Here is a 26,144-nt window from a genome sequence, read left to right as displayed (position 1 = left end):
TCCATCTGAGTTTTTTCAGTTGCTTTGAGAAATCATTGCTTTGAGTTTCAAATTTTTATTTATTTAATCCATTTTAGAATAAGGCTGTAACGTAACAAAATGTTGAAAAGTCAAGGGGTCTGAATACTTTCCGAATGCACTGTAGGTCATTAACCAACCACAGCACATTTGCAAATCACCAGAAGAGGGAGTTCCCTTTGAATGCATTTCACCATTCACTGTGCTCATAAAATGTACCATACCTTCAGAATTAGCACTCTGGAAATGGGATGTACTTCTAGAGTATATTATTCCAAACAATATGTCTTAAAATTACACAATCTAAAATTGTACTTTTGAGTCTTTAATTTTAATATTTTTAATGTTGAATAAATTAATGTGAAAATGTGTATTTCAGAATGTAGACCTACTCTATAAGGAGTATAATGACTCCTAGATGTTGAACAAAAAGGTCCTAAAATAATAAAATTCATAATGGTGACACCTACATTTTACATTTTAGTCATTTAGCAGACGCTCTTATCCAGAGCGACTTACAGTTTAGTGAGTGCATACATTTTTCATACCTAGTGAACACTTTTGTGGGTTTGTGTTTATAAAAACAATGCTGGTAGGTCTACTTAAAAACAATGCTGGTAGGTCTACTTAAAAACAATGCTGGTAGGTCTACTTAGAAAGGTAAACTCCTACACACCTGTATGTATTGTGGCAAAGCAAATGAAACTGCCTGAAAATCTACTGTCCCGCTGTGGTGAGGTCCAGAGTTGTTTCTGATATCTATAGTCAATTATTTATAGCAGCACAAAAACCATTAACTGATTAATTAGATTAATAAAAAATCTAATGTATGAGGAAAATATATAACACTTTGACAGAAAGGAATTGGGAAAAATATATTTGGATCATCTAAAAACTCCAATCACCAATTAATTAATTTGAACATTTGCCATAGAACCTACAGTTGTAATCTGAAGTTTACATACACCTTAGCCAAATACATTTAAACTCAGTTTTTCACAATTCCTGACATTTAATCCTAGTAAAAATTCCCTGTCTTAGGTCAGTTAGGATCACCACTTTATTTTAAGAATGTGAAATGTCAGAATAATAGTAGAGAGAATGATTTCTTTCAGCTTTTATTTCTTTCATCACATTCCCAGTGGGTCAGAAGTTTACATACACTCAATTAGTATTTGGTAGCATTGCCTTTAAATTGTTTAACTTGGGTCAAATGTTTCGGGTAGCCTTCCACAAGCTTCCCACAATAACTTGGGTGAATTTTGGCCCATTCCTCCTGACAGAGCTGGTGTAACTGAGTCAGGTTTGTAGGCCTCCTTGCTCGCACACACCTTTTCAGTTCTGCCCACACATTTTCTATATGATTGAGGTCAGGGCTTTGTGATGGCCACTCCAATACCTTGACTTTGTTGTCCTTAAGCCATTTTGCCACAACTTTGGAAGTATGCTTGGGGTCATTGTCCATTTGGAAGACCCATTTGCGACCAAGCTTTAACTTCCTGACTGATGTCTTGAGATGTTGCTTCAATATATCCACATAATTTTCCTTCCTCATGATGCCATCTATTTTGTGAAGTGCACCAGTCCCTCCTGCAGCAAAGCACCCCCACAGCATGTTGCTGCCACCCCTGTGCTTCACGGTTGGGATGGTGTTCTTCGGCTTGCAAGCTCCCCCCTTTTTCCTCCAAACATAACGATGGTCATTATGGCCAAACAGTTCTATTTTTGTTTCATCAGACCAGAGGACATTTCTCCAAAAAGTAAGATCTTTGCCCCCATGTGCAGTTGCAAACCGTAGTCTGGCTTTTTTATGGCGGTTTTGGAGCAGTGGCTTCTTCCTTGCTGAGCGGCCTTGCAGGTTATGTCGATATAGGACTCGTTTTACTGTGGATATAGATACTTTTGTACCTGTTTCCTCCAGCATCTTCACAAGGTCCTTTGCTGTTGTTCTGGGATTGATTTGCACTTTTCACACAAAAGTACGTTCATCTCTAGGAGACAGAACACGTCTCCTTCCTGAGCAGTATGACGGCTGCGTGGTCCCATGGTGTTTAAGCTTGTGTACTATTGTTCGTACAGATGAACGTGGTACCTTCAGGCGTTTGGAAATTGCTCCCAAGGATGAACCAGACTTGTGGAGGTCTAAAAAATTTTTTTCTGAGGTCTTGGCTGATTTCTTTTGATTTTCCCATGATGTCAAGCAAAGAGGCACTGAGTTTGAAGGTAGGCCTTGAAATACATCCACAGGTATACTTCCAATTGACTCAAATGATGTCAATTAGCCTATCAGAAGCTTCTAAAGCCATGACATCATTTTCTGGAATTTTCCAAGCTGTTTAAAGGCACAGTCAACTTAGTGTATGTAAACTTCTGACCCACTGGAATTGTGATACAGTGAATTATAAGTGAAATAATCTGTCTGTAAACAATTGTTGGAAAGATTACTTGTGTCATGCACAAAGTAGAGGTCCTAACCGACTTGCCAAAACTATTGTTTGTTAACAAGAAATCTGTGGAGTGGTTGAAAAACGAGTTTTAATGACTCCAACCTAAGTGTATGTAAACGTCCGACTTCAACTGTATCTAACACCTCAAAGACGTCACATGGGTATTAGTCCATCTCCACAGGGGACCTTTATGTGAATTCTGCACCACAAGGGACCTTTATGTGAATTCTGCACCACTGGGGACCTTTATGTGAATTCTGCACCACTGGGGACCTTTATGTGAATTCTGCACCACAGGGGACCTTTATGTGAATTCTGCACCACAGGGGACCTTTATGTGAATTCTGCACCACAGGGGACCTTTATGTGAATTCTGCACCACAGGGGACCTTTATGTGAATTCTGCACCACAAGGGACCTTTATGTGAATTCTGCACCACAAGGGACCTTTATGTGAATTCTGCACAACAAGGGACCTTTATGTGAATTCAGCACCACAAGGGACCTTTATGTGAATTCTGCACCACAAGGGACCTTTATGTGAATTCTGCACCACAAGGGACCTTTATGTGAATTCTGCACCACAAGGGTGATACTTTTCAACATGTGCTGTGGAAATGTCCGGGGGTGATTGAATTCTGGGGGAAAGTTAACGATGTAATTCCCCAATGTACGGAAATAAAAACACAAGTTAAATGGGTTTCCATCTTTTTGAACTCTACTGATGGTTTTGTCACTAACTGTTGTGTTACATAGCGAATATGAAAAATGTGTGCACTCACTAACTGTAAGTCGCTCTGGATAAGAGCGTCTGCTAAACGACTAAAATGTAAAATATAATGTGCCCTCTGGTCTTGGCATGTGCGCTCTAGCCAACAGTTGGCAGATACAGTGTGGGTAGGCTACCTACATGGTAAGATTATTATGGATAATAGCAAGATTATTTTTATTTGTCAAACGGCAGCCAAGCATCAATCATCATTTCACCAGAATAAGACCCTCGATATTTATTGGAAAGGAGCATCAAGCTCATCACCTTGCCCTTTCACCACCCTGTGAAGTTCATCATAACTTATTTAATCTGTAGCCTAATAAACTGCATGGTTTCCGGAGGAGTCGTAGTGGGAGGACCACACAACATGTTATCGCTTGACTCCAAGTTTACTTCGATATGACGGTTATTATGTCAATATTTCCTCATAAAGACGTTTCCACCAACATTTCTCGCATTATTAATTTCACAGACACAAACAGATCCCACCTCGTCTAGCGTATTCTGTTATGTCGACATTCTGAACGTTTCTAATGTTCTGTTTCCATCAAGCCTGTTGTCCCTTTCTTTATCCGACATGTACTTTACTCACATCTAAAGGTTGGATGAAGACCTGGTTATTGTCTCCCAAAACTGGACAGAAAGAAGACAAATTAAATATTGTGTAAATGAATGTCTTCCATACAGATAGCCTAGCGGTTAAGAGCGTTGGGCCAGTAACTGAAAGGTTTGAATCCCTGAGAGTACTATGTGAAAAATGTGTCGCTGTGCCCTTGAGCAAGGCCCTTAACCCTAATTGCTCCTGTAAGTTGCTCTGGATATCAGCGCTGTTGTCTTTCATGTTCTCCTTTCTGTATGTTGGTACAGTAAGGTGCTCTATAACATGATTGTGTCATCAGTCAATAACATGTTTGTTTGTTGTTGTTGTCAGACCAGTGTGCCCGGGGTCGGCAGGTCACCTCTGTTTGTTGTTGTTGTTGTCAGACCAGTGTGCCCGGGGTGGGCAGGTCACCTCTGTTTGTTGTTGTTGTTGTCAGACCAGTGTGCCCGGGGTGGGCAGGTCACCTCTGTTTGTTGTTGTTGTTGTCAGACCAGTGTGCCCGGGGTCGGCAGGTCACCTCTGTTTGTTGTTGTTGTTGTCAGACCAGTGTGCCCGGGGTCGGCAGGTCACCTCTGTTTGTTGTTGTTGTTGTCAGACCAGTGTGCCCGGGGTCGGCAGGTCACCTCTGTTTGTTGTTGTTGTTGTCAGACCAGTGTGCCCGGGGTGGGCAGGTCACCTCTGTTTGTTGTTGTTGTTGTCAGACCAGTGTGCCCGGGGTGGGCAGGTCACCTCTGTTTGTTGTTGTTGTTGTCAGACCAGTGTGCCCGGGGTCGGCAGGTCACCTCTGTCAGTGCTGGGTTCTTTCAGGGTCAGCTCCTGCATCTGGGATGGGAAGGACTCCTGGTACAGAGACAACTCTACCGACCTGAGAGAGAGAGAGAGAGAGAGAGAGAGAGAGAGAGAGAGAGAGAGAGAGAGAGAGAGAGAGAGAGAGAGAGAGAGAGAGAGAGAGAGAGAGAGAGAGAGAGAGAGAGAGAGAGGGAGAGAGAGAGCGAGAGAGAGAGAGAGAGAGAGAGAGAGAGAGAGAGAGAGAGAGAGAGAGAGAGCGAGAGAGAGAGAGAGAGCGAGAGAGAGAGAGAGAGAGAGTAAAAGCTAACGTTCAATATGAATGTCTTCCTATGTAATAGGACAACAACCAGAACACGAGAGCACACAGACTCACAACAACCTCTCAGACATAACCAACCTGCCATGTAGTGGAAGCCCCTGGAAGGTCTGTGACTTTGGCAGTTGGCGAGGATGGTAGTCTCCCTGGTAGGCCTGGGGCTGGTGGGGGAGCTGGTGAGGGTGTGACCCATGCAGGGAGTCTGTGGTATGTATCTTGGGGGGTCCCCCGTTGTCCTGCCCCAGTCCCTTCCCCCCCAGGGTGTTTCTCAGGTACCAGTCTCTTAACCCCTCCAGGGCCAGGGCCTTGTGCAGGCTGCGGGTGGGGTCATCTGGGGTGACGGAGTCAGAGTACTGGGGTGGTCTCAGACCTGGTCCTGATCCAGGCCCCAACTGGTGCTGGTGGGATTCAACCCCAAACCCCTGGTGGGGGTACAGGGTAGCTGTGGAGGTCCCGGTAGAGGTGGAGGTGGGAGGGAGAGGAGGATCAGAGGAGGAGGAAAGAAGAGCCTCCTGCTGGTGTTGCTGGAGAGGAATAAAGGGACCACAGGACTTGGTGCGGGTCACCTTGACCCGACGTGGCTCGCCAGGCTTCCCCCGGAGCATCAGGGGACTTCTGTAGGCTGGAGGGCCCCCGGAGAGATGCTGGGGTCCGGAGAGATGCCCCTGCGGCTGGGGGTGAGGGTGGGGGTAACCATTGAAGTGAGAAAGAGAAGGTGCAGGGACAGAGGAGGGGAACTTCCCATTGCCGTGGACCTGTTCAACCTGCCTCTGCTGCTTCCCCCACACATAGTCCATCAGGATATCACTGTAACCTCCTCTGTCTCCTCCTCCCTGACCCCCCACCCCTACAGACACTCGACCAACCAGCCTGTTGTGCTCCACCCCATGTCCGTTCACCAGCTGTCTCTCTGGGCTGGACCTCTGGACGTTCAGCTGCCTCAGACGTCTGTCCGTCAGCGCCTCGGAACACTTGTACGGGGGTGCCCCTCTGGAGGGCATGTCCCCTGACCTTTGACCCTGAACTTGACCATGACCCCCCTCGTCGCAGGATGTAGTCCGGTCTAGTAGTGCCTCTGATCTGCTGCTACGTTGCTGGTTGCTGAAGGGGAAGCTTCCTCCTCCCTTGTAGGACCCTGATGAGGGACCAGAGGAGGAGCCAGAGGAGGGGCCAGAGGAGGAGCCAGAGGAGGGGCCAGAGGAGGGGCCAGAGGAGGGGCCAGAGGAGGAGCCAGAGGAGGGGCCAGAGGAGGGGCCAGAGGAGGGGCCAGAGGAGGAGCCAGAGGAGGGGCCAGAGGAGGGGCCAGAGGAGGAGCCAGAGGAGGGGCCAGAGGAGGGGCCAGAGGAGGGGCCAGAGGAGGGGCCAGAGGAGGAGCCAGAGGAGGGGCCAGAGGAGGGGCCGCCGTCCAGAGACTGTGAAGGAACCACTGGGGTTGCCTTTGGATTGTCCGACCGCTGCTTGGTAGTCCTGCTGGATATGTCTGAACTGGGAACCAATAGAGATAGATACAAAATGAATTAAACCGCTCAAGGAGGAGGAGGAAGAGGAGGATGAAGATTAAGAAGAATCCTGTTTTCTCTGAGATAGATTCAGACTTCTAGCTCCAGCACTATGAAACAGCTCACCTGATGTGGTTGGAGACCTTGACAGCTACAGTTATCGGTATAGATTAAGACCAGCTCACCTGATGTGGTTGGAGACCTTGACAGCTACAGTTATCGGTCTAGATTAAGACCAGCTCACCTGATGTGGTTGGAGACCTTGACAGCTACAGTTATCGGTCTAGATTAAGACCAGCTCACCTGATGTGGTTGGAGACCTTGACAGCTACAGTTATTGGTCTAGATTAAGACCAGCTCACCTGATGTGGTTGGAGACCTTGACAGCTACAGTTATCGGTCTAGATTAAGACCAGCTCACCTGATGTGGTTGGAGACCTTGACAGCTACAGTTATCGGTCTAGATTAAGACCAGCTCACCTGATGTGGTTGGAGACCTTGACAGCTACAGTTATCGGTCTAGATTAAGACCAGCTCACCCTGATGTGGTTGGAGACCTTGACAGCTACAGTTATTGGTATAGATTAAGACCAGCTCACCTGATGTGGTTGGAGACCTTGACAGCTACAGTTATCGGTCTAGATTAAGACCAGCTCACCCTGATGTGGTTGGAGACCTTGACAGCTACAGTTATCGGTATAGATTAAGACCAGCTCACCTGATGTGGTTGGAGACCTTGACAGTTACAGTTATTGGTCTAGATTAAGACCAGCTCACCTGATGTGGTTGGAGACCTTGACAGCTACAGTTATCGGTCTAGATTAAGACCAGCTCACCTGATGTGGTTGGAGACCTTGACAGCTACAGTTATCGGTCTAGATTAAGACCAGCTCACCTGATGTGGTTGGAGACCTTGACAGCTACAGTTATCGGTCTAGATTAAGACCAGCTCACCTGATGTGGTTGGAGACCTTGACAGCTACAGTTATTGGTATAGATTAAGGCCAGCTCACCTGATGTGGTTGGAGACCTTGACAGTTACAGTTATCGGTCTAGATTAAGACCAGCTCACCTGATGTGGTTGGAGACCTTGACAGCTACAGTTATCGGTATAGATTAAGACCAGCTCACCTGATGTGGTTGGAGAACTTGACAGTTCCAGTTATTGGTATAGATTAAGACCAGCTCACCTGATGTGGTTGGAGACCTTGACAGCTACAGTTATTGGTCTAGATTAAGACCAGCTCACCTGATGTGGTTGGAGACCTTGACAGCTACAGTTATTGGTCTAGATTAAGACCAGCTCACCTGATGTGGTTGGAGACCTTGACAGCTACAGTTATCGGTATAGATTAAGACCAGCTCACCTGATGTGGTTGGAGAACTTGACAGTTCCAGTTATTGGTATAGATTAAGACCAGCTCACCTGATGTGGTTGGAGACAGCAGTGGGTCCATTCCGTGGGAGGAGGGGTGTGGCAGGCACACTCCTTCCCTCCATGTTGGAAATACTTATTGGAAGAGTCCGACTCGGGCTAGACAGGGACACACGCAACGTTAGCACTACAACAACAGGGACACACGCAACGTTAGCACTACAACAACAGGGACACACGCAACGTTAGCACTACAACAACAGGGACACACGCAACGTTAGCACTACAACAACAGGGACACACGCAACAGGGACACACGCAACGTTAGCACTACAACAACAGGGACACACGCAACGTTAGCACTACAACAACAGGGACACACGCAACGTTAGCACTACAACAACAGGGACACACGCAACGTTAGCACTACAACAACATACCACGTTCTCAAGACAGGACATAACCTTAGTAATAGGTCAGGTCAGGAAAGTTAGAATGTATTAAACTGGGCCATAGATTGTGTAGGAGACAACATTGCTCTCCCTGTGTATCAGTGGCTTACAGGAACTTTTGATTGGGAAAGAAGAGCCATTATAATATAGATGTGGATAGAATAGATGGTTTCTACTGTAGTTGCAAATAGATGCAGTGCTATCAGTTGGTAGTTTGTATAATTTGTTTGTACAGTTCATACATGTAGTTTGTACAATTCTATTTTATGACATTTGTTTTGCTTGCTCTTTGGGGTTTTAGGCTGGGTACAGATGTAGGATCTTAATTTGAGCCAGTTTGCTACAGCAGGAAAATAATCCTTCAGCAACAGGAAATGTGAGTTATTATGTGGATTATAATTAATGGACATTTTTGTAGGGGTTGATAAATTTTTTGAAAGGGAAAATCAAGTCTGAAATTTTAAAGTGGAAATGAGAAACTTCATAAGCCCTTTTAAACCTCAAATACACTACAAGTTTTACATTTCCTCCTGCAACTGGGTGATCAAATTAAGATCCTACATCTGTATCTGTTAAGCGCTTTGTGACAACTGCTGATGTAAGAAAAGGGCTTTATAAAATAAATGTGATTGATTGACTGATTGATACTGGGTCATAGCTGCAGCATTACCTGGCAGAGTGGGCCAGCGAGTTGTGTGGCGTTGTGGCCCTCATCGCATAATTGATCTCAACAGGAGAAAGCTCATCTAGAGAGAGAGAGAGAGAGAGAGAGAGGAGTGATTACCATTAGCAGGGGGGCAGAGAGGGGGGACAGCTTCCTACACAACCTGCTGTCTGAGCGGAGCTGCTACTTCTACAGTCTTACCATTGTCATGGTCCCCTGTAGAATCAGACATGGGGCTGCTCTCTGAGTTCACTGTGTCATCTGTGGAGGGATACACACAAATAAAGTTACACACACACACGCACACGCACACACACACACACACACACACACACACACACACACACACACACACACACACACACACACACACACACACACACACACACACACACACACTGACATCTGTGTCTTGTGACTTGAGTCAAATTTCCATGCAAATATCCAATAAGAAGAATCAATGCGTGATTTACATGAGTCGGAGTTGGAGGTGCATGTCTCCGGTAGGAATCAGCCATCACTGTGTTCCCACAACCACAAGCAAACACACATGGGCTGCATCTGAAATAAATGGCACCCTAGTAATTTACTAAACTGAACTGCAGCCTGGTCTAAAGTAAACTTTGCCCACGGTGGAGTGAGTCAGGTGGTAGTTACATCACCGGCAGCATTGTGCTCTGTCTGTCAACATGTCTTCATGTGTCTTCATGTGCTTTCCTGGAAATCCTGGTGTGTGTGTGTCAGCCAAGATATAATGAAAGGAAAGGGCCCACTGTTACTGACTTCCTTCTCTCCTCTGTAACAATGCCCTCCCTCCCGCCCCCTCTCCATGCCTCCCCCTCTCCCTCCCTCTATCCCCCCCCTCCCCTCCCCTCTCCCTCCCTCCACCTCCCTCCCTCCCTCCCCCTCTACCTCCCTCCCTCCCTCCCCCTCTACCTCCCTCCCTCTCTCCCCCTCTCTCTGTAGTAGTGCTCCTAAAAGCTAGGTTCTGTAGTAGTGCTCCTAAAAGCTAGGTTCTGTAGTAGTGCTCCTAGGAGCTAGGGACTGTAGTAGTGCTCCTAAAAGCTAGGTTCTGTAGTAGTGCTCCTATAAGCTAGGTTCTGTAGTAGTGCTCCTAAAAGCTAGGTTCTGTAGTAGTGCTCCTAAAAGCTAGGTTCTGTAGTAGTGCTCCTAATAGCTAGGTTCTGTAGTAGTGCTCCTAGAAGCTAGGTTCTGTAGTAGCGCTCCTAGAAGCTAGGTTCTGTAGTAGTGCTCCTAATAGCTAGGTTCTGTAGTAGCGCTCCTAGAAGCTAGGTTCTGTAGTAGCGCTCCTAGAAGCTAGGTACTGTAGTAGTGCTCCTATAAGCTAGGTTCTGTAGTAGTGCTCCTAGAATCATTATGATGAGTTTTCAAGAAGTAGCTGCTGCTGTGATCAGCTGACCCAACGATACAAAGTAACGTTATTGATTGTGGAGAAACATGCTGATCTACGGACTGATTTCTGATAACAGTCTGATGGCATTCTCTTAATTTTGGAACTGATTGTCTACAACAATGGTTGTGGCCGAGTGGCGCAGTGGTCTAAGACGCTGCATCGCAGTGCTAGCTGTGCCACTAGAGATCCTGGTTCGAATCCAGGCTCTGTCGTAGCCGGCCGCGACCGGGAGACCCATGGGGCGGTACACAATTGGCCCAGGGTAGGGGAGGGAATGGCCGGCAGGGATGTAGCTCAGTTGGTAGAGCATGGCGTTTGCAACGCCAAGGTTGTGGGTTTGATTCCCACAGGGGGCCAGTATGAAATATAAAAAAATAATGTATGCACTCACTAACTGTAAGTCGCTCTGGATAAGAGTGTCTGCTAAATGATAAAAATGTAACCGGCTAAGCTAGCTTTTTATGTCAAAGGTAGAGCTAGCTAGCTTCGTACAAACCATCCTGATTTCGTGAGCTCACATTCTGTTTCAGGCGCCTAAGAGCTAGCTGGCTAACTAATCAAATCAAATAATATTATATTTGTCACATGCTTCAGAAACAACAGGTGTAGACTAACAGTGAAATTATTACTTACGGGCCCTTCCCAACAATACAGAGGGTCCTGTTGGTTCCAGACTTGCTGCATTGGTACAACTTGCCGTGCGATAGCAGAGAGAACAGTCTATGACTAGGGTGGCTGGAGTCTTTGACAATTTTTAGGGCCTTCCTCTGACACCGCCTGGTATAGAGGTCCTGGATGGCAGGGAGCTCGGCCCCAGTGATGTACTGGGCCATACACACTACCCTCTGTAATGTTAGCTATGTCAGTAAGATACTGTATACCTAGCATTGATGGAATTGTGGGTGAAATTATTATTTGAGGTACCAGATAAGCTAATAGATGCTGATTAAAAACGTCAGCTATATCTGCTGGCTCTTGAATGACACGGTCATTTACGATTATTTGCTGAATCGGTTGATTATTTTACCTATTTAAAAGGTAATTTGGGCCCGTGTAGCTCAGTTGGTAGAGAATGGCGCCAGGGTTGTGGGTTCGATTCCCACGGGGGGGCAGTATAAAAATAAAAATAAATGTATGCACTCACTAACTGCAAGTCGTTCTGGATAAGAGTGTCTGCTAAATGACTAAAATGTAAAAATTTATATTTCCAGAACTGCTGTAAATGATTTGTAAGACTATCCATATATGAGGAGGCTTTTGCATTTGTAGTTTTAGTTTTACTGCCGTTTCTTCATTTTCTATAGGTCGCCCAAATCAGTTGGATCTGTGGTTCTACGGTGCTTGGCCCAGGCTGTATCCCTCTCTCTGAACAGATGTATTCAGTCAGCTCTAACCCAGGTCCCTTCACTTTCACTGTTCTCCAAGGTGCATGTTTATCACATACCTTTGTCAATTCAGTGAGAAAGTAATCCCCTGCATTTTGGGCTGTTGGGATTAGTTGGAATCTCTGCCTGTTCATGGATATCAAGTCATCAATGAAATAGTCAATATTTATATGCTTACATTGTCTTGAATTTATCAATTTGGGTGGTGCTTTAGGTCTCTTAATTTTCCAAAAACAGTAGATCACTGAAACAGTTTGGAAGAACACCTGAATTTATAATCCTGCCAGGACGTGTCACCAAGAGTCAATCCAGCAAAGTCCTATTATGAGTTTGTGAATTGACTCTCATTGGTTCTTTAATTAATTGAGTAAAACACATATTTTCAATATTTTTTCTATACTTAGCAGAGGATTTATCTAGTCAATTCTTATTAAAGTCACCTAAAATAATCCATTAATTTGACCAATGCATTGAATTAACAGTGGTGATAATATTGTTTATGGAGTCTACTGGGGCGTTGTGTGGTCTGTAAATGCTACCAGTCATCAATGACTTGTTCTCATGTAGAGTTATTTTAACAAATAAACCTGTCATATAAATCTAAAAAGGGACAATCTCAGGTGAAATCTTCATGGGGGACTGTAACTTATCGAGGCTTTTGATTGCTACTCCCCCACCTCGAGTGCACCTATCAATTCCATGTTATATGTAACCGGGGATTTTTAACTCGGTGTCTGAAATGCTGCTATTCAACCATGTCTCTGAAATTGTTAATATGTGAGTTTATGAGATTCTCCCCATGCTCTGAGCATGTCTTTTTTGGGTAGCAGCGTGTGAATGTTTCCATGGATACGCCTTCAGTCCTCTGTTATTCTATGTGCACTTAGACATGATTCAATAATAACAATAAAATGAATACTAAACTAAACTAATGCATCACTCGACTGCCGATGACGTTCAGGAGGTGTCTTATCCGATTAAGTTCAGATGCTGCAGGGTTTGCAGGCCTGTGTGCTGTCTCCGCATAGCTCTCTGGCTGAGCTCCTGGGATTCTCTCAGCTCACTGTTCTGGAGGTCTGTTGTAGTTCTGTTGGATGGGACCTGTGGGTGCTCCCCTGGATGTCACTATAGAATAACTGTCTCTCTGGGTAGATGGCTGGGGTTTACCCTGGATGTCACTATAGAATAACTGTCTATCTGGGTAGAGGGCTGGGGTTTACCCTGGATGTCACTATAGAATAACTGTCTATCTGGGTAGAGGGCTGGGGTTTACCCTGGATGTCACTATAGAATAACTGTCTCTCTGGGTAGATGGCTGGGGTTTACCCTGGATGTCACTATAGAATAACTGTCTATCTGGGTAGAGGGCTGGGGTTTACCCTGGATGTCACTATAGAATAACTGTCTCTCTGGGTAGAGGGTTGGGGTTTACCCTGGATGTCACTATAGAATAACTGTCTCTCTGGGTAGATGGCTGGGGTTTACCCTGGGTGTCACTATAGAATAACTGTCTATCTGGGTAGAGGGCTGGGGTTTACCCTGGATGTCACTATAGAATAACTGTCTCTCTGGGTAGAGGGTTGGGGTTTACCCTGGATGTCACTATAGAATAACTGTCTCTCTGGGTAGATGGCTGGGGTTTACCCTGGATGTCACTATAGAATAACTGTCTATCTGGGTAGAGGGCTGGGGTTTACCCTGGATGTTACTGTAGCATAACAGTCTATCTGGGTAGATGGCTGGGGTTTACCCTGGATGTCACTATAGAATAACTGTCTATCTGGGTAGAGGGCTGGGGTTTACCCTGGATGTCACTATAGAATAACTGTCTCTCTGGGTAGAGGGTTGGGGTTTACCCTGGATGTCACTATAGAATAACTGTCTCTCTGGGTAGATGGCTGGGGTTTACCCTGGATGTCACTATAGAATAACTGTCTATCTGGGTAGAGGGCTGGGGTTTACCCTGGATGTTACTGTAGCATAACAGTCTATCTGGGTAGATGGCTGGGGTTTACCCTGGATGTCACTGTAGAATAACTGTCTATCTGGGTAGATGGCTGGGGTTTACCCTGGATGTCACTGTAGAATAACTGTCTCTCTGGGTAGATGGCTGGGGTTTACCCTGGATGTCACTATAGAATAACCGTCTCTCTGGGTAGATGGCTGGGGTTTACCCTGGATGTCACTGTAGCATAACAGTCTATCTGGGTAGATGGCTGGGGTTTACCCTGGATGTCACTGTAGCATAACAGTGTTGCTGGGTTGATGGCTGGGGTTTACCCTGGATGTCACTGTAGAATAACTGTCTCTCTGGGTAGATGGCTGGGGTTTACCCTGGATGTTAATGTAGAATAACCGTCTCTCTGGGTAGATGGCTGGGGTTTACCCTGGATGTCACTGTAGCATAACAGTCTTGCTGGGTAGATGGCTGGGGTTTACCCTGGATGTCACTGTAGCATAACAGTCTTGCTGGGTAGATGGCTGGGGTTTGTTCATCCTTTTCTCAGGCTGCTTCTGTTGTCGAGGGGTATGGAGGTTGTGTTGCCTTGGCTTAGAGTCCCTTTGAGGTTGTTGGTGGTTGGTTGGTCTTCTGATGTCAGTGTGGTTGTGTGACCTTCTATCCAAAGCTGTGTTCTTCAGAACTTTAGCAAAATCTCTCATCCTTTCTCTGTTGATGTGGACGTGGTCATAGAGTTAGTCATGATGAATGTCCTTGTGATGTGCTTTGTACACATTCTGAATCAGAGCACAGTTTTTTGAGAACTTTCAGCATTTATCCTGTGGATGACTCTCTGTTTTGGGCAGAAGAGTGGAGATGATGATCTTGGCTGGTTGGGGTAGGTCGGTGTGGCTGAGGACACGATGATCTTGGCTGGTTGGGTAGGTCTGTGTGGCTGAGGACACGATGATCTTGGCTGGTTGGGTAGGTCTGTGTGGCTGAGGACACGATGATCTTGGCTGGTTGGGTAGGTCGGTGTGGTTGAGCACACGATGATCTTGGCTGGTTGGGTAGGTCGGTGTGGTTGAGCACACGATGATCTTGGCTGGTTGGGTAGGTCGGTGTGGCTGAGGACACGATGATCTTGGCTGGTTGGGTAGGTCGGTGTGGCTGAGGACACGATGATCTTGGCTGGTTGGGTAGGTCGGTGTGGCTGAGGACACGATGATCTTGGCTGGTTGGGTAGGTCGGTGTGGCTGAGGACACGATGATCTTGGCTGGTTGGGTAGGTCGGTGTGGCTGAGGACACGATGATCTTGGCTGGTTGGGTAGGTCGGTGTGGCTGAGGACACGATGATCTTGGCTGGTTGGGTAGGTCGGTGTGGCTGAGGACACGATGATCTTGGCTGGTTGGGTAGGTCGGTGTGGCTGAGGACACAATGATCTTGGCTGGTTGGGTAGGTCGGTGTGGCTGAGGACACGATGATCTTGGTTGGTTGGGTAGGTCGGTGTGGCTGAGGACACGATGATCTTGGCTGGCTGGGTAGGTCGGTGTGGCTGAGGACACGATGATCTTGGTTGGTTGGGTAGGTCGGTGTGGCTGAGGACACGATGATCTTGGCTGGCTGGGTAGGTCGGTGTGGCTGAGGACACGATGATCTTGGCTGGTTGGGTAGGTCGGTGTGGCTGAGCACACGATGATCTTGGCTGGTTGGGTAGGTCGGTGTGGCTGAGCACACAATGATCTTGGCTGTGGGGTAGGTCTGTGTGGCTGAGCACACAATGATCTTGGCTGTGGGGTAGGTCTGTGTGGCTGAGCACACAATGATCTTGGCTGTGGAGTAGGTCTGTGTGGCTGAGCACACAATGATCTTGGCTGTGGGGTAGGTCTGTGTGGCTGAGCACACAATGATCTTGGCTGTGGGGTAGGTCTGTGTGGCTGAGGACACAATGATATTGGCTGTGGGGTAGGTCTGTGTGGCTGAGCACACAATGATCTTGGCTGTGGGGTAGGTCTGCGTGGCTGAGGACACAATGATCTTGGCTGTGGGGTAGGTCTGCGTGGCTGAGCACACAATGATCTTGGCTGTGGGGTAGGTCTGTGTGGCTGAGCACACAATGATCTTGGCTGTGGGGGTAGGTCTGTGTGGCTGAGCACACAGTGATCTTGGCTGGTTGGGTAGGTCGGTGTGGCTGTTACGGCCACCTGGGTCAGAGCCTTGGCTACATCCACCCTGCCTGTGCTGAGATCATTCCTCCCTGCGTGGAGGATTATGTGGGTCGGTGCTCTCAGCCTCTGCTCTGCCAGGAATCCAAAGGCAGACTGTATAGTTGGGCACCAGATCTTCCTCACTCTTCTTCTCCATGGGAACAGCCGTGTTCCATCAAGGTATTTTCTGTTGGAGTCACACAGGATGACAACGTGGTCCTCCGTCTGCTGCTCTGCCTATGTGCTGCTGTCGTGGGTGGTGTCTGGAGTGATGCTCCCCACGGGGCAGGCGTCCAGAATGTGTTTATGTGTTAGTGGAGGGGATGTTGGGTGTGTGGCTCTCAATGCAGGGGGTTGAATGCATGCCTCCCGTTCACCATTCGAGGTCATAGCAAACGGTAGGCAGGCTTTCAGTGAGTCAACCACCACTTTGCAATGTGAGCTTGAGGCAGAAAAACGTTTGACTTTACTTCAAATAATAAGGCCGGTCTTGTCTTGCTTCAAAGTAGCCTAGCCAAAATCCATCCATAGAAACATGGAGGCAATTATTTTAGAAATACTTCATGTCATCAACCAACATTTCTCTTCTGTTCTATTGGTTTTCATGTCAACTTTCTTCCGTTGTCCAGAAGCCAAAGGCACAATCCTAGTCACATTAGCAACCCATCCCAGTTGTTGCTATTAGACTCCTCCTCTTTCTAAGTTTCTAACTGAGATGTTCATCTCTGTCACATATGGAGTAGCTCGCATTAGGTGCGCTGTTTAGAACAGTGTTTTCCAGCAAATCGCATTTTGTCATGTTTGAAAATGATGTCTCATTAGCTGCTTCATTACAGGAGTTGCATGTTCAATAATAGGCTATAGCCGTTTGACTGTAAGATGATAACACTTCATGTTGACCGGTTAATGAATGTTTGTTAGTCGGCAGCCAAATTGACCGAAATGCTCATCCCTAATATAAAGTCTAAGATCTTTGATATAGGCTGATGCAGAATTTGTTACAGGAAATAATCACTGCCACCTGGTCTAGCTAGCATAGGGCTAAATGTCCCAGGTTATTCTGATGGGAACAGCTAACGTAGCGTTTTATCACGTGCAACAACGTAGACGATTTTAACTGGCTGATGCGCATTTTGAGATCAAAAAAAAAAGTTTCAACTTAACCTTTTCTAATTGACCGCCCATGTCTAAGGTGTGTGTTGTTACCTGTGTGGCATCCTCTGTGTACAGTCCTCTTGATGTGTGTCTGGTGCTGATCAGAGTCTACATGTCGTCTCAGGGCACTGCTGAACAGATTCTTCTTAGGCTTCCTCTGACACATTTCCTGCTCCTACACCACAACAGGGAGATAAACTCAGTAAGTCCCTCATGCTACAATATGTCTGACCAATTAGAATGCATCTCCTATCTCTCGATAGGATTGAGTACATCCAAATACCTTGAATACCTTTAACCCATAAGATTCTAAGCCAATTCTAAGCTGGGGGAATTGTTTTAAGAAGGTCATATCATTTTGCTATCTGATTTTAAATGTTACCCCCCTAAGGTTGATGTCGCCCCCTCCTCCCCCCCAAACATCTGTGAGCTTAAGATAGAGATATTTTTCCATTGGATGCGTCTCAATCCACCTCATCCGTCTTTGTAATACTTCCTCATCTGCGGTGAAAGGCGACAGAGCTAGAGCGGTGTTTGTCAGACCAAAAATCGTCTGTGGCGTTCGAACGGTTTGGCCTAGAAACTATTATGACCCTCTACGGAAAGATGAGACTCATGAACACCATGGTGCACACACACTACATGTTAATGTTTTTAAATGTATGTAAAGTATTTTGTCTGTAATGTATGTTTTGTTCTACTAAGCTATATATAATTGTTTTAAGAAGGTCATACCAAGAATCATTTAAAAATTTGATTTGGAATGTTAAGACCAATTGAAGTATAAATATTGTTTATAAAACATTTATTTGATGAACTATTATTTTTGGCCTTACTGCTATTAGCCCATACAAACACATTGAATAACAGATTCACTACATGGAACAACAGATAGTCCTTACTGCTATTAGCCCATACAAACACATTGAATAACAGATTCACTACATGGAACAACAGATAGTCCTTACTGCTATTAGCCCATACAAACACATTGAATAACAGATTCACTACATGGAACAACAGATAGTCCTTACTGCTATTAGCCCATACAAACACATTGAATAACAGATTCACTACATGGAACAACAGATAGTCCTTACTGCTATTAGCCCATACAAACACATTGAATAACAGATTCACTACATGGAACAACAGATAGTCCTTACTGCTATTAGCCCATACAAACACATTGAATAACAGATTCACTACATGGAACAACAGATAGTCCTTACTGCTATTATCCCATACAAACGCATTGAATAACAGATTCACTACATGGAACAACAGATAGTCCTTACTGCTATTAGCCCATACAAACACATTGAATAACAGATTCACTACATGGAACAACAGATAGTCTTTACTGCTATTAGCCCGTACAAACACATTGAATAACAGATTCACTACATGGAACAACAGATAGTCCTTACTGATATTAGCCCATACAAACACATTGAATAACAGATTCACTACATGGAACAACAGATAGTCTTTACTGCTATTAGCCCGTACAAACACATTGAATAACAGATTCACTACATGGAACAACAGATAGTCCTTACTGATATTAGCCCATACAAACACATTGAATAACAGATTCACTACATGGAACAACAGATAGTCCTTACTGCTATTAGCCCGTACAAACACATTGAATAACAGATTCACTACATGGAACAACAGATAGTCCTTACTGCTATTAGCCCATACAAACACATTGAATAACAGATTCACTACATGGAACAACAGATAGTCCTTACTGCTATTAGCCCGTACAAACACATTGAATAACAGATTCACTACATGGAACAGCATATAGTCCTTACTGCTATTAGCCCATACAAACACATTGAATAACAGATTCACTACATGGAACAACAGATAGTCCTTACTGCTATTAGCCCATACAAACACATTGAATAACAGATTCACTACATGGAACAACAGATAGTCCTTACTGCTATTAGCCCGTACAAACACATTGAATAACAGATTCACTACATGGAACAACAGATAGTCCTTACTGCTATTAGCCCATACAAACACATTGAATAACAGATTCACTACATGGAACAACAGATAGTCCTTACTGCTATTAGCCCATACAAACACATTGAATAACAGATTCACTACATGGAACAACAGATAGTCCTTACTGCTATTAGCCCGTACAAACACATTGAATAACAGATTCACTACATGGAACAACAGATAGTCCTTACTGCTATTAGCCCGTACAAACACATTGAATAACAGATTCACTACATGGAACAACAGATAGTCCTTACTGCTATTAGCCCATACAAACACATTGAATAACAGATTCACTACATGGAACAACAGATAGTCCTTACTGCTATTAGCCCATACAAACACATTGAATAACAGATTCACTACATGGAACAACAGATAGTCCTTACTGCTATTAGCCCATACAAACACATTGAATAACAGATTCACTACATGGAACAACAGATAGTCCTTACTGCTATTAGCCCATACAAACACATTGAATAACAGATTCACTACATGGAACAACAGATAGTCCTTACTGCTATTAGCCCATACAAACACATTGAATAACAGATTCACTACATGGAACAACAGATAGTCCTTACTGCTATTAGCCCATACAAACACATTGAATAACAGATTCACTACATGGAACAACAGATAGTCCTTACTGTTATTAGCCCATACAAACACATTGAATAACAGATTCACTACATGGAACAACAGATAGTCCTTACTGCTATTAGCCCATACAAACACATTGAATAACAGATTCACTACATGGAACAACAGATAGTCCTTACTGCTATTAGCCCATACAAACACATTGAATAACAGATTCACTACATGGAACAACAGATAGTCCCTTACTGCTATTAGCCCATACAAACACATTGAATAACAGATTCACTACATGGAACAACAGATAGTCCTTACTGCTATTAGCCCATACAAACACATTGAATAACAGATTCACTACATGGAACAACAGATAGTCCTTACTGCTATTAGCCCATACAAACGCATTGAATAACAGATTCACTACATGGAACAACAGATAGTCCTTACTGCTATTAGCCCATACAAACACATTGAATAACAGATTCACTACATGGAACAACAGATAGTCCTTACTGCTATTAGCCCATACAAACACATTGAATAACAGATTCACTACATGGAACAACAGATAGTCCTTACTGCTATTAGCCCATACAAACACATTGAATAACAGATTCACTACATGGAACAACAGATAGTCCTTACTGCTATTAGCCCATACAAACACATTGAATAACAGATTCACTACATGGAACAACAGATAGTCCTTACTGCTATTAGCCCATACAAACACATTGAATAACAGATTCACTACATGGAACAACAGATAGTCCTTACTGCTATTAGCCCGTACAAACACATTGAATAACAGATTCACTACATGGAACAACAGATAGTCCTTACTGCTATTAGCCCGTACAAACACATTGAATAACAGATTCACTACATGGAACAACAGATAGTCCTTACTGCTATTAGCCCATACAAACACATTGAATAACAGATTCCACTACATGGAACAACAGATAGTCCTTACTGCTATTAGCCCATACAAACACATTGAATAACAGATTCACTACATGGAACAACAGATAGTCCTTACTGCTATTAGCCCGTACAAACACATTGAATAACAGATTCACTACATGGAACAACAGATAGTCCTTACTGCTATTAGCCCGTACAAACACATTGAATAACAGATTCACTACATGGAACAACAGATAGTCCTTACTGCTATTAGCCCATACAAACACATTGAATAACAGATTCACTACATGGAACAACAGATAGTCCTTACTGCTATTAGCCCATACAAACGCATTGAATAACAGATTCACTACCTGGAACAACAGATAGTCCTTACTGCTATTAGCCCATACAAACACATTGAATAACAGATTCACTACATGGAACAACAGATAGTCCTTGCTGCTATTAGCCCATACAAACACATTGAATAACAGATTCACTACATGGAACAACAGATAGTCCTTACTGCTATTAGCCCATACAAACACATTGAATAACAGATTCACCACATGGAACAACATATAGTCCTTACTGCTATTAGCCCATACAAACACATTGAATAACAGATTCACTACATGGAACAACAGATAGTCCTTACTGCTATTAGCCCATACAAACGCATTGAATAACAGATTCACTACATGGAACAACAGATCAAATCAAATAAAATAAAATTTTATTGGTCACATCGCCAATACAACAGGTGCAGACATTGCAGTGAAATGCTTACTTACAGCCCTTAACCAACAGTGCATTTATTTTAAACAAAGTAAGAATAAAACAACAACAACAAAAAGTGTTGAGAAAAAAAGAGCAGAAGTAAAATAAAGTGACAGTAGGGAGGCTATATATACAGTAAAATAAAGTGACAGTAGGGAGGCTATATATACAGGGGGGTACCGTTGCATAGTCAATGTGGGGGCACCGGCTAGTTGAGGTAGTTGAGGTAATATGTACATGTGGGTAGAGTTAAAGTGACTATGCATAAATACTTAACAGAGTAGCAGCAGCGTAAAAAGGATGGGGTGGGGGGGCAGTGCAAACACATTGAATAGATAGTCCTTACTGCTATTAGCCCATACAAACACATTGAATAACAGATTCACTACATGGAACAACAGATAGTCCTTACTGCTATTAGCCCATACAAACACATTGAATAACAGATTCACTACATGGAACAACAGATAGTCCTTACTGCTATTAGCCCGTACAAACACATTGAATAACAGATTCACTACATGGAACAGCATATAGTCCTTACTGCTATTAGCCCATACAAACACATTGAATAACAGATTCACTACATGGAACAACAGATAGTCCTTACTGCTATTAGCCCATACAAACACATTGAATAACAGATTCACTACATGGAACAACAGATAGTCCTTACTGCTATTAGCCCATACAAACACATTGAATAACAGATTCACTACATGGAACAACAGATAGTCCTTACTGCTATTAGCCCATACAAACACATTGAATAACAGATTCACTACATGGAACAACAGATAGTCCTTACTGCTATTAGCCCATACAAACACATTGAATAACAGATTCACTACATGGAACAACAGATAGTCCTTACTGCTATTAGCCCGTACAAACACATTGAATAACAGATTCACTACATGGAACAACAGATAGTCCTTACTGCTATTAGCCCGTACAAACACATTGAATAACAGATTCACTACATGGAACAACAGATAGTCCTTACTGCTATTAGCCCATACAAACACATTGAATAACAGATTCACTACATGGAACAACAGATAGTCCTTACTGCTATTAGCCCATACAAACACATTGAATAACAGATTCACTACCTGGAACAACAGATAGTCCTTACTGCTATTAGCCCGTACAAACACATTGAATAACAGATTCACTACATGGAACAACAGATAGTCCTTACTGCTATTAGCCCATACAAACACATTGAATAACAGATTCACTACATGGAACAACAGATAGTCCTTACTGCTATTAGCCCATACAAACACATTGAATAACAGATTCACTACATGGAACAACAGATAGTCCTTACTGCTATTAGCCCATACAAACACATTGAATAACAGATTCACTACATGGAACAACAGATAGTCCTTACTGCTATTAGCCCATACAAACACATTGAATAACAGATTCACTACATGGAACAACAGATAGTCCTTACTGCTATTAGCCCATACAAACACATTGAATAACAGATTCACTACATGGAACAACAGATAGTCCTTACTGCTATTAGCCCATACAAACACATTGAATAACAGATTCACTACATGGAACAACAGATAGTCCTTACTGCTATTAGCCCATACAAACACATTGAATAACAGATTCACTACATGGAACAACAGATAGTCCTTACTGCTATTAGCCCATACAAACACATTGAATAACAGATTCACTACATGGAACAACAGATAGTCCTTACTGCTATTAGCCCATACAAACACATTGAATAACAGATTCACTACATGGAACAACAGATAGTCCTTACTGCTATTAGCCCATACAAACACATTGAATAACAGATTCACTACATGGAACAACAGATAGTCCTTACTGCTATTAGCCCATACAAACACATTGAATAACAGATTCACTACATGGAACAACAGATAGTCCTTACTGCTATTAGCCCATACAAACACATTGAATAACAGATTCACTACATGGAACAACAGATAGTCCTTACTGCTATTAGCCCATACAAACGCATTGAATAACAGATTCACTACATGGAACAACAGATAGTCCTTACTGCTATTAGCCCATACAAACACATTGAATAACAGATTCACTACATGGAACAACAGATAGTCCTTACTGCTATTAGCCCATACAAACACATTGAATAACAGATTCACTACATGGAACAACAGATAGTCCTTACTGCTATTAGCCCATACAAACACATTGAATAACAGATTCACTACATGGAACAACAGATAGTCCTTACTGCTATTAGCCCATACAAACACATTGAATAACAGATTCACTACATGGAACAACAGATAGTCCTTACTGCTATTAGCCCATACAAACACATTGAATAACAGATTCACTACATGGAACAACAGATAGTCCTTACTGCTATTAGCCCGTACAAACACATTGAATAACAGATTCACTACATGGAACAACAGATAGTCCTTACTGCTATTAGCCCGTACAAACACATTGAATAACAGATTCACTACATGGAACAACAGATAGTCCTTACTGCTATTAGCCCATACAAACACATTGAATAACAGATTCACTACATGGAACAACAGATAGTCCTTACTGCTATTAGCCCATACAAACACATTGAATAACAGATTCACTACATGGAACAACAGATAGTCCTTACTGCTATTAGCCCGTACAAACACATTGAATAACAGATTCACTACATGGAACAACAGATAGTCCTTACTGCTATTAGCCCGTACAAACACATTGAATAACAGATTCACTACATGGAACAACAGATAGTCCTTACTGCTATTAGCCCATACAAACACATTGAATAACAGATTCACTACATGGAACAACAGATAGTCCTTACTGCTATTAGCCCATACAAACGCATTGAATAACAGATTCACTACCTGGAACAACAGATAGTCCTTACTGCTATTAGCCCATACAAACACATTGAATAACAGATTCACTACATGGAACAACAGATAGTCCTTGCTGCTATTAGCCCATACAAACACATTGAATAACAGATTCACTACATGGAACAACAGATAGTCCTTACTGCTATTAACCCATACAAACACATTGAATAACAGATTCACCACATGGAACAACATATAGTCCTTACTGCTATTAGCCCATACAAACACATTGAATAACAGATTCACTACATGGAACAACAGATAGTCCTTACTGCTATTAGCCCATACAAACGCATTGAATAACAGATTCACTACATGGAACAACAGATCAAATCAAATAAAATAAAATTTTATTGGTCACATGCGCCGAATACAACAGGTGCAGACATTGCAGTGAAATGCTTACTTACAGCCCTTAACCAACAGTGCATTTATTTTAAACAAAAAAAGTAAGAATAAAACAACAACAACAAAAAAGTGTTGAGAAAAAAAGAGCAGAAGTAAAATAAAGTGACAGTAGGGAGGCTATATATACAGTAAAATAAAGTGACAGTAGGGAGGCTATATATACAGGGGGGTACCGTTGCATAGTCAATGTGCGGGGGCACCGGCTAGTTGAGGTAGTTGAGGTAATATGTACATGTGGGTAGAGTTAAAGTGACTATGCATAAATACTTAACAGAGTAGCAGCAGCGTAAAAAGGATGGGGTGGGGGGGCAGTGCAAACACATTGAATAGATAGTCCTTACTGCTATTAGCCCATACAAACACATTGAATAACAGATTCACTACATGGAACAACAGATAGTCCTTACTGCTATTAGCCCATACAAACACATTGAATAACAGATTCACTACATGGAACAACAGATAGTCCTTACTGCTATTAGCCCATACAAACACATTGAATAACAGATTCACTACATGGAACAACAGATAGTCCTTACTGCTATTAGCCCGTACAAACACATTGAATAACAGATTCACTACATGGAACAACAGATAGTCCCCCCAATCAATCTAAAGGAAGTTTGTATATCTACAGAGATACAAGAAAGATCAGGAAACATTTGTTTTTATTTTTTACACTAAATAGTCTCCATATATACTTCCATAAATCTTTTCAACTGTTACCGGGGGACCTTCAGATGAGGCATGTGGGCGTCCTAGAGCAAAACAACCGACACGTACGTGTTCGTGTGAGTCTCACCTTTCCACAAAACGCTACAGACAGAAGTTGGCAGATTGGCTGTACCAACTTCAGATGAGTCCCAAGACGCTTGCGGGGAAACTTTACACATTAATACTTTGTAATACCTTTATACATTTAATACCTTAATACTTTAATACTTTGTAATACCTTTATACATTTAATACCTTAATACCTTTAATACCTTTAATACCTTTATACATTTTGGAGAGCTATTTATTGACTGGGTTAAAAATATTTATTTGGCGCCCTAAGCAGAGGTTTCTGTAAACACTCACCCCACCGATCTACACCAGCATTGTGGATTTGATTCCCGCTGGGGAACCCATACTTTTCATAAAAGCGTCGACTAAATTGCATATGCATTCTTTATTGGTAACGACACAAATCTGTCCCATCTCACTCTTCTTCTTTATTGAAATTACAGTGACGTATTAAAGTCCTTCACCTCTGTTTTTATGATAGTCTTGGGTCCGTGGCGGTGGGATCTGACCCTTCGGCATACGTAGGGGCGTCTCTCCCCGGTCTCCAGGGGGAAATCACCGGGAACCTCTCCTGTCAGCTCCTGTTACAGACATACACCACATTAACAGGATGAATCACCAGGAACCTCTCCTGTTAGAGACATACACCACATTAACAGGATGAATCACCAGGAACC

At 43.4% G+C, this 26,144-nt stretch overlaps 1 protein-coding gene and 1 long non-coding RNA gene across 2 annotated transcripts; both read right to left on the bottom strand.

The window, feature by feature from the left end:
• Window positions 1–3,580: 3,580 nt before the first annotated feature.
• On the bottom strand, window positions 3,581–9,010 carry LOC121561547 (mucin-5AC-like). The gene is made up of 4 exons (XM_045213163.1): window positions 8,940–9,010; window positions 7,869–7,976; window positions 5,025–6,428; window positions 3,581–4,703 (listed from the first exon to the last, which is right to left on the bottom strand). The coding sequence occupies exons 1-4, from the start codon at window positions 8,981–8,983 to the stop codon at window positions 4,589–4,591; spliced, it is 1,671 nt and encodes a 556-aa protein (XP_045069098.1). The 5' UTR covers window positions 8,984–9,010; the 3' UTR covers window positions 3,581–4,588.
• A 119-nt stretch (window positions 9,011–9,129) lies between these two features.
• Window positions 9,130–26,033, bottom strand: LOC121561546. The gene is made up of 3 exons (XR_005999269.1): window positions 25,932–26,033; window positions 17,087–17,210; window positions 9,130–9,194 (listed from the first exon to the last, which is right to left on the bottom strand). It is a non-coding gene; the product is annotated as an uncharacterized LOC121561546 (long non-coding RNA).
• Window positions 26,034–26,144: the final 111 nt, after the last annotated feature.

The sequence above is a fragment of the Coregonus clupeaformis genome, unplaced genomic scaffold (genome assembly GCF_020615455.1).
Source record: "Coregonus clupeaformis isolate EN_2021a unplaced genomic scaffold, ASM2061545v1 scaf0084, whole genome shotgun sequence".
Lineage (NCBI taxonomy): Eukaryota > Metazoa > Chordata > Actinopteri > Salmoniformes > Salmonidae > Coregonus > Coregonus clupeaformis.
Note: the sequence above shows the minus strand (reverse complement) of the source record. Positions and strands in the feature narration are given on the sequence as shown.